At 50.8% G+C, this 9,736-nt stretch overlaps 1 protein-coding gene across 6 annotated transcripts in view; it reads right to left on the reverse strand.

The window, feature by feature from the left end:
* FLNB (filamin B) overlaps positions 1-9,411 on the reverse strand; it is a 74,428-nt gene extending 65,017 nt beyond the window's left edge. For 3 of the 6 annotated variants that reach the window (XM_075096075.1, XM_075096074.1, XM_075096073.1), the window contains exon 1: positions 8,895-9,410. In XM_075096075.1, coding sequence (XP_074952176.1) covers positions 8,895-9,243 — 349 coding nt within the window. In that variant the 5' untranslated portion in view covers positions 9,244-9,410. Of the gene's footprint in view, positions 1-8,894 lie in introns of all 6 variants that reach the window. The other 3 variants (XM_075096076.1, XM_075096078.1, XM_075096077.1) reach the window with 2 other exon arrangements.
* Positions 9,412-9,736: the final 325 nt, after the last annotated feature.

The following is a 9,736-nucleotide window of genomic DNA, read 5'->3' on the forward strand; positions in this document are numbered from 1 at the left end:
GATCTGCAGGAGCACCCAGGTGTTGGAGCAGGCTCAATGGTGCCTGGGCTTTGGATTATTTGGGAGACCAACAAGCAGAATTACTGAGTCTTGCAGAGAGGACGAAACCCTACAAAGATTAACTGTCCAGTATGACGGTGAAGTAACACCTGATACCTTGCATTGTTAAGATGACAGTTAGACACCAACTTTGTTTAGCAAGCCAGTGTTCCCAGTTCTGTGGTGAGGATCAAAGCAGTCAGATTAATCCAGGATTTGTTTCGGACACAAGGTTTATTTGTTATACTGCCAGTTCCCAGCCAGAGAGATACAAATGCAGGACCCTGCCCATACTCCCCAGCTTGGGCTCTTTGCTCCTGTAGTCCGAGCCCAGAGGGACCTGCTGCTACCACTCACCTTAAAATAAAGGAAGGATGTGCACAAAGGTAAAGATCACCTTCGAGACCTACTCATAAGTGCTTTAATCCTTGAGATCTAAACTAGCTCTGAGACCCAGCTTGCCAGTATTTGCATATGGGAAGCCCACTGTAACTGCTGCACCTACTGCTGCAAGGTTGTCGTGAGAAAAGGGAATGTGAAACAGTTAATTACACCAATTAAAGGAAGCATAGATAGAGCACTTTAGTATCTAGCCGAAGGGAACAGTATTTCCTCTTCTGTGTTTGAATAACCTTCAGATGCACATATCATGAGTGTTTGCTCAGAGCAGCTCCATGCACCGTGCCTTCTGCTGCAGGGCTCCAGAGGAGACTTTCAAAGCTTGTTTACATAACTTAGCTCACCAGTTGCCACCTACGGATCATTTTAGGCCCACCAACCAGGACGGTGCCCTTTAATACAGGCTCAGAAATACAGACACATACATTGTCTCCTCACAAGAGCAGCCGCAGACTAATCAAAACCAGTAGGCAGCCGCAAGCACCCAGGGTAGCCTGAAATCACCGTGGGCTGTGAGCCGTAAAGGAGAGCCAGCTGCCAGCATCCCACCCCCCAGGTCAGGCTGGAGCAGCCCCCAGGTCCAGACGTGCTCGCAGCACCTATGCGAGGCACAGGAGTTAGCATTTCAGAGCAGCATTTAATAGCTTAGCCTAGAGCTCATCTTGCAGACAGACAGATTGAACTGCCCCCAGATTTCAGCACAAAAAAAACGTGTGGAAATCCAGCAGCCATGGGCTAGCAGGAAGGGTGGCTCCACTGCTTTCAGTTACTGCTCAGCGGCAGAGCGGCAGCACAGAGGGCCTGTGGCCAGCGTGGCAAACACTTGCACCCCACCCAGGATTGCAGAAGACAGCAAGAACCTCCCCAACAGCGTGGTGAGAGCAGAGGGTTGCTCACCGCCTCTGGCTCATTGCTCAACACAGCACCCACACCATGCAAGCAGTCTGCAGCAACACACTGCCTGCTAGCGTGGCCTGGGCAACGCCAGGACACGCTGCTGTGACAGCCCTTGCCCAATTTTTCCCCTCACAGCAGGTAGGCTGGGCATTGGCCTGGCAGTCTGTCTGTCTGTGCCCACCTCACCCTGAGAGGACCCAGCTTTCAGGAACTGTGCTGCCACACAGCCTGGCCAGCTCATGCTGGAGTAATTCAATGCTCTGACAAATAAATGCATCATGATTTACGGCATGCCCTGAAGCAAGGGGGATGGAGCCACAGCCCATGATTTCATTGCAGCCCACAGCCATTTTTGTGCTGTTACTGGGTAACATTGGCAGAGGAGTTCATGCAACTTGCTGCTGCTGATCTATGAACGCAGCTTGTCCCTTTGCAAGGAAGATCCCAGCCTGGATGTTCAAAGCTCTGCCACTACCAACTTACCAGCCTGATCAGTAGAACTTGCTATATTTCAGTGACACAGAGAAAACCCTGAAATATCAGCTGAATTTATGGTTTAGAGATTGCCTCAGTATTTATTGGTTACTTCCCATTAGATAAGTTGTCTACTTCTGTGAGTTGTAACAAACAGCACAGGACATCACCTATATGACTCAGAGGAAACATCCCATTAGCAACCAGACAGCGCAACTGTATGTGTGGCCACTCTTCTCAGACAGTTTATTAGAGAGCCATGGCTGCTTTCTTCCACAGGCAGTAGTATCAGCAGGAGTTCCCTGGTGTGATGGGTTGGGGTTGTTTGGGAGACAGGACTCAGCTGCTCCATCCCCTGCCCGCCCCCAGGAAGCTCCAGGGCAATGTCTGCTGTGTTACAAGGGAGGACATGCAAGGCAACCCTTGCTTCCCCAGGAACTCAGGCAAAGCTTCGTTTAGCTGTTCTTTGAAGTGGCCTAGCTTGTTTTCACCAACACAAAAAAAATCTGGATTATTCTTGCAGTGATTGTATTACAGTTACAGTTGCCATGTATGGGCACAGTAGGAACTAAACATTACATACATCTCACTATGGATGTTAGACTTCATTTGCTTAGAGCATAATAGTGTTTACATAGGAATTGCAATCCATTAGCTGAACCCAAAGCCCACCACAGCAGATCCAATCCTCATTATGACATACCAGATACATGCAGACACCTCCAAAACACAAGGTTAGTTGCAGGAGGGACAGAAAGCTGAGGGAGGCTAACAGACAGGTTAGAGACCACCTCAGAACCCAGAGAAGCATCTGGTTATGATACAAAATGCACTCACTGCAAGGCTTTTTGAGTACAGGAACTAGGTTTTTTTCTTGTAATGATGACCTGGAAGAAAGTGTCTTCCCTATTAGATTACAGAGCACTGGTCCTTCCTCAAGAGGAACACAAACAGGCAGGAGCATGAGCCACAGAAACTCTTGCCTTGGGTGGGGGGGAAATCTGCACCAAGCTCCCAGAAGCAAGACCTAGCGAAAAAAGGTCACTCAAGCCTCATTGCATGAATCCAAAGCAACAGGCAGAGCTCACTTAGCTCACTGAATAGATAACCTCAGATCTCAATTGACTCAACTCTGAACCCAAGGTCAAGTTCCCAGGAAGAGCAAGGGTAGCTCTTGCTCACCCCACCCAGGCAGCAGTTGCAAGAAGGGTGGGTATGTATCCACCTCTAACCACACACACTACTAGAGCAGTCAAAAAAAGATACAGGAGCAACTAGCACAGGTTTCACAGACACAGTATTCTCATGAAAACCACTTCTCTTATGTCTCCAAACACAACATCAAGGCACATATCTGTTCCCCCGCACCATTAGCGTGAATTCAGCCTGCAACAAACTAAGCCTTGTGAGCAGTGCCGTACAGTGAAGGCTATAGCAAAGACTGCTCAGATCTCCTTACAAAGATGGGCAAGGCCTTCCTTTAGTCTTTTCTACATACATTTTTCTTATTCTTCCCCCAATGCTTAATGCTCAGCTACACAGCATTTCCTTCCTCCAGTGTAGACACACGTGGAACAGCTGATTCTGTTTTTCTTGCCAAGCCCAAGCAGTGACACATCCTCACCTACCATGCATGCCCACCACTACCTTGGTGCGCCTGCATGGAGATGTCTCCCCCTCCGCATGGAGGGGTGCTCTGGAACAGGACCCACAGCACTATCAGAGTACACATACAAAAAGCAAGAAAACCTCACAGGAACCTACAGGCTTCTGTAGAGAAAGCCTGGCTACCTCACCAAGAGCCAAAGTCAGGCTCTTGCCTGACAGCAGCAGCCACTAGGACAGGCTCTTCAGGCACACTGGCTAACAGAGCCAAACCCCAGGTCACTGAGCTTTGCATCTTCATTACTGTAGGACTTACAGGTCAAGTGCTGTATACCATGCCAGGCAGTAAAGGAAGACAGGTCCACAGGCAGTTTTGCCTGATGCTGGTAGCTGAGACCTGGCAAGTGTCACAGTATAGCACAGGTCTGTTCACACCAGCATCACCTGCAACACACAGTTTCACCCTGGTGTGCTTGCTTAGCATGTATTAGTGGTCTGAACTTGGAAGGCCCTTGTTCAGGTCCCAAACTAGCTGCACATCAACATCTGTTTCTGAAAGAAAACAGAATTCCTTTGCAGCTTCGGGGATTCAGAGATCATTGTTTTACTTCCCATCACTTGGAGCAGACACTGAAGAATACTGGCAACACAGAAGCATGGCCACACACAGGCTAACCACTTTCTTAGATTACAGTTGGAGGCTAGGAAGAGAGTTATCCTGATCCATTTAGATTTAAACATCCCCATGTAAGTCAATACAGGACATGGCATTGGCATATGAAGCAGTTAAGACTTCAGTCCTTGAATAGCTGGCATAGTATTCAGTGCCTTAAATGAAAAAGCTGTTTAGCACAGTAGTCTAACTGGTCCCAAGTAATTTTACTGAAGTTTGATCACTTTACAAGTTTCCGCTCATATGTAAAAGAATGCAAGAACAGTCTGTGTAAGCTACCTTGAAGTTTCCTGTAACTTAGAGCAAACAGCTTATGCAAAGCCACTTTTTCTTTAGACCAGCAGTGCAACCATTGGAACAGGAGGTCCTGAGGAGACCAGCCACCCTCAGAAACTGAGGCCACCTCCAGTCTCCAGCAGTGGACTGATCCACTGCCAGCCTATCAAAAAAATTTTGAGGGGAAGGCTTAAGTGTCATGTTTCCAAGAAGCAGAAACCTGCTTCCAAGACACACTGGATATTTTCCAGAAAACAGCCTCCAGGGAAGTCACAGGTAAGTAGCAGACAAAATGCAAGTGTATTTTGCCTACCTCCTTATGATATATTAATAGCACCTGCAGTGAGACAGAGAGACACCTTAGGTGTACACAGGCTGAAAACACTTTTTCCAGTTTTCAAGCACCTAGCTCTAGGCATTATAAGATAGCACATTTATCACATTTCAGAAGAGATGTTTTTCTCTGGAAATTTAAGATTTGCTTTGTCACCCTTCAGTGTATCAACAGTCTAGGGAAGAAAGTTGGTTTCCAACTATTTTCCCAAAATGAAATTTCCATGAAGTACTCAGACTCACAGGTCAAGATACTTGAATCTTCAGAGCACGCTGAAGGTCTGCACTAAAGAACACAGTGCATGCATCAAGTACTTGAGCATTAACCAAAATGCCAACTGATACACAGGTTAGTCTCAGTCAGAAAGAGACAACCCTTCCAGAAGTACTCCTGCAGCTGGGACGTCCCAAGACCATCAAAGACTCCAAGGCAAATACCAACAGACCATGATTATAACCCCATCTGCTCCTCACCCATCTCCCTCCTGGCATGGCTCAACTCCCTCCAAGCACTGTGGTGGGACTCAGGACCACCACAAAGACAAACCTGAAAACCAACCACAGAACTGTAGCTGAGGCTGGCACCAGATCCCAGTGTCACAGCTGCAGAGCTGCCACACAGTCCTGGCTATCCCTTTCTATCTATTTACTTGCATCGCCACCTGACACCCTGCAGTTGCAAGGCAAGCCAGGTCAGCTCACTTATCTGGTGAAAGTGCAACCTGACAAAAAGAAACCACTTTTTTCAGTTTTGATCAATCTGCCTGGTAAAACTGCAGTCTTAGGCTGCCACACACAAGCCACCAAGCTGCTCAGCACCCATCCTGCCTCTGCCAGCAACACAGGGCTGCCAGGCAAGCATCAGCCATGAGGCACCAAACAGCACCAGAGCACACACCTAGGACCTGCTGGCTGCAAGCTCAGGTGCAGCTTGGTAGGTCACAGCTCAAAACTGCCTGCCAGGCTTCAGACACTGAACAACTCTGTTTCTAAGCTGAGTCAGTTGACTCCTATTGGCTGTTATCAGGGTTTCTAGGGGCAACTAGGGGCAAGCTCAGTGCCAAATTAGCTTCAACCCCTACTTGCCCACCACTTGCTACAGCTTTTACGAAGGCACAGTGTGGGTCCCATCCAAAGTTATCTGCAGAGTTATTTGGCTCCTTTGGCCAAGAGCAAAGCCCTTGTGCTCTGCATTCCTGGCATCCTACTCCCCAGTGCCTGTCACACCACATGCCACTCAGCACCCAGGAATCTGCTATTATCTCAGTCTAGCAGGCAAAAAAACCCCATAACCTAGACCTAACACTTGAGTAGCACAGCAGCTACCTCGCGTTGAGCAGAAGACTTCATGAAGTCACCTGCCCTCACAATAGGTTTTTCAGAGCTTTCAATCCCGTCATTGCTGGATGGCACAAAGCATCTATGTGCTTTATGGCTGTTTTTACAGTAGACCACACATGCAGTGAAATCTGCACAGAAGCAAAGTCACTTCATGCCTAAAAAAAAAAGCATCCTGAAACTACCAAAAGACTGAGCAGAGACTAAACAAGGGATAACAGCAGTAGGAGACATTGGACTCCTAACTATGCATCCAGAAAGGGTGGTGGTCAAACACCGTAAGTTTAACTGATTTCTCTGTGTATAGGCAGACTTATTTTAAATGGACAAAAACTGAATGCCAAAAGCTTGCTACTGAAAAAGTTGTAGCATAGCAGCGGTAGCTGAGCCATAATACATGGCTTCCAAAGCATTCCTGGAAGTTAAATAATAACTGGAACAGGCACTGCATCCACTTAGCAGAGGTCTGATGACATTATTAATGCCAGAAATCCAGCAGCCCCAGCTGTCAGGTTTTCCCAGGTGATCTGGCTCAGAGCTGGCCCTAAACATCCAGGGCCTAAAGACCAACCTAGTCATAAAAGTTCTCCACCTAAAAGCTTTTATTGGTACATAGCTCCAGGCCCTGTAATGGCCCTGGTTTTGTTCAGGAACACAAAAGAATAGACTAAAAACTAGAAACTAAAAGAAAGCCCCAACTTTTTCAGAACCTGCAGGGAGAAACACAGCGGGGACAGGGAGTGATCCCAGCTGACACTGCCTGCAGGAGAGGTGGCGTGGGCTTCAGCCCCTTCAACCAATTGGCACACCACAAGGCTTGCTTTGAACGTCTTTTTTGGAAAGCGAGTTCAGGATGTTTTTTCAGGAACGGCTCAGTTTATCCAGGACTGTACAGTAGGGCTCCTGTGCTACCACTTGGCTCCAGCTCTGGTGGCACAGCACAGATGGAGCTGTATACCCCTTCATGCAGAGGCTGGGATATGGCAAAGGCACTAGGAGCCATAGCCATTCCTTTCTCCCAAAGCTTCAACTACAAGTTTTTCCAAGGTTTTGGCAGGGTTTTTTTGTTTTGGTTATGGGTTGGTTTTTTGTTTGGGTTTTTTTTTTTCCCAAATAGCCAACACAATGCAAGTAAGACACTTATTAAATGGTCACGGTCACCGTGCAGCTCAGTCTAACCCTATGAGGGAGCTGTGCTGTTGCAGCAGCACATATAGAAAGGAAGTTCCTGGAAGCCAGGCCTGACCGGACTAACCTTGATCTCCCAAACTCACAGCCCTCAGGAAGTCCCACAGCCAAATAGGAAGACAGCCGGAGCAGCAACATTTTTCTAGGGCAAACAATACGATAGGAGGGGAGCACGAGCCTGGTGTTAGTATTGTGGCTCTAAGGAGCTATTCCAGCAGCCAAAGCAGAAAGGTAAGCTCCGATGTTAGCAAAAGCAAGCTCAGCCCAGGAGTCAGCAGCTGCAACTCGAACCCTACTGTGTGCAAAGGGAATGCATCTCTAATAATTTGCACCAGCTCCATTCCCAGCTACAATTAAATTAACTATTTGCCCTAGGAGGATAATCAGCCATTTGGGACCCAACATTCCCCATTTGTCCAAAGGTGGTTTTACATGTCAGTAGAGTGGAACAACAGGGCACCCACCCAGCCACAGGTTTCCAGAGAGGGCCAGGCCTCCCCCAAACTGGAGACTCTTGTCTTTTCCTGCTATTGTAGCTAAAGCCTCTGAAGGGAAACAGCTTTCAGCTTGGCCAAGAGTTTTAGACAGCTGAGCAGAGCTGCACTCACCCAAATTCAGCTGTGCAATTCATTGAGGCCAGAGTCACCAAAAGGCAGTAATTAGAGTTATCTGGCAAAGAGTTAGTAAAGGCATTCACATTCCTTCCCAGAGATCTCTCAGGCATTCAGATTACTGCTTTACAGACTACACTGTGGCCACACCTGAGCTATCCCCAAAACGGTCACCACACGCATTCCTGAGGGATCACCTGCAATCTGACATGCATGCCAACAGCTTTAGTTTCCTAAGCAGACCACCAGTTATCTAGCAACTGCTCTCCCCAGCATGGCACAGACGGTCAAGCCTAGCACCAGCCAGGGTGAGCACTAGCTCAAACCACCTATCTCCTGGAGTAAGAGGTCCTTGCACATTTTCTATCCATGACCTACTACATCAGAAAGATTAAGGAGAAAATGCAATCCTTTTGAAAAGCTGCAACTGCACTCAGGCAAACACCCATGCTAATCTGAACACCAGCATCATCTACTGGGCTCTGGCAGGCAAGAAAAGTCTCCTCATTTGCCTGTACCACCTATAGTAGCACCTATCTCTGTACAGGTCACCCACCCCACGAGAGCCAGGCTGCAGCACCCTGCCAGAGCCCAGGTACCCCCGGCCGGACACAAGCTGCATCTACTGCCAGGACTGTTGGAGGTGTCAGCGCCTGGGGAAGGTGGCTGCACAGGGAGAGAACATGCTCTGGCACTGGGTTTCTTCAGGAAGAGACCTGAAAGCAAAGCTCACGTATGAAATAGTGACTAAGAGAGAAGCTCAGGAGGAGAGGAGAGCATTGCCAGACCCGACAGCCGGGCTGTGGGACAGCCCCACGGCAGACACTGTACACACAACTTTAGACGAGCACTACGCTGCACCCCCAAAGCTTGCTATCTGAAGAAAGGAAAAGCAGCGATCATTCAGCCTCTCCCCCCGCAGCGCCGGGGAGCGCGGCCGCCCAGTGCCCCGAGCCCGTCCCTGTTCTGCAAGGCGTAGGGGAAAAAAAAAAAAACCACAATTAAATGAAGGGGAAAAAAAACCCCAAAACTCAAGAACCACCCGGTGGGGATGCACTCACCGATGGAAACCAGCTTGATGCTCTCCCGCTCCAGGAACTCGAGGGCCACCGAGACGTTCTCCAGCTGCATCTGGCGGAAGGTGGGCCGCTGATGGTACTTGCGGTACATGCGCTTCTGGCTGAGCACCTCCAGGAGGGCGATGAGGCGCAGCCCATCGCTCAGGTCGTGCTGCAGGTTGCCGATACGCTTGTTGACGCAGCGCAGGTGCTCGTTGCACCAGCGGGTGAAGGTGTTCTGCTGGATCCGCTTCCAGGGCGCGTCCTCCGCCAGGTCCTTCTCGGTGGCCGGCATCTCGCCGTCGGGGTCGGCCGTTCTGCGCCCGCCCTGGCCCCGCGCCTGCGTGCTCATGGCGCGGCCCCGCTCCGCCTCCTCCGCCGCGATCGGCTCCGCTCCGCCCGCGCCCCGCCCGGCCGCGCCCGCGCGCCTGCGGGGAGGGAGCGCGGTGCTCAGCGCCGGCCCCGCTCCTGCTCCCGCCGCCCCCGCTGCCTCGGCCCGCCTGTTCCGCGCTGCTCCGCCGCGCCCCGGCTCTGCGCGGGCCCCGCGCCGCCGCCCGGCCTTTATCCGCCGGGAGCGGCACGCCCTCGGCTGCATCAGCCTCGCGCGCCCCGCCGCATCGGCCCCGCGGGGGGGCTGCGCGGGGGCCGGGCCGGGCTTGGCTTGGGCTGCGCTGGACTGGGCTGGGCTGGGCTGGGCTGGGCTGGGCTGGGAGCCCCCTCCGGACCCACCCTCACCTGGCCGTGGGGCCGGCGAGCGGCCCCCCGTGGCACTGCTGTACGGCCGGGGGTGCCGCGCCCTGGCACCGGCGCGCAGGCTGCGCTGCACCGCTGCGCGGACCAGGGCG

The sequence above is a fragment of the Phalacrocorax aristotelis genome, chromosome 6 (genome assembly GCF_949628215.1).
Source record: "Phalacrocorax aristotelis chromosome 6, bGulAri2.1, whole genome shotgun sequence".
NCBI classification, from domain to species: Eukaryota; Metazoa; Chordata; class Aves; order Suliformes; family Phalacrocoracidae; genus Phalacrocorax; species Phalacrocorax aristotelis.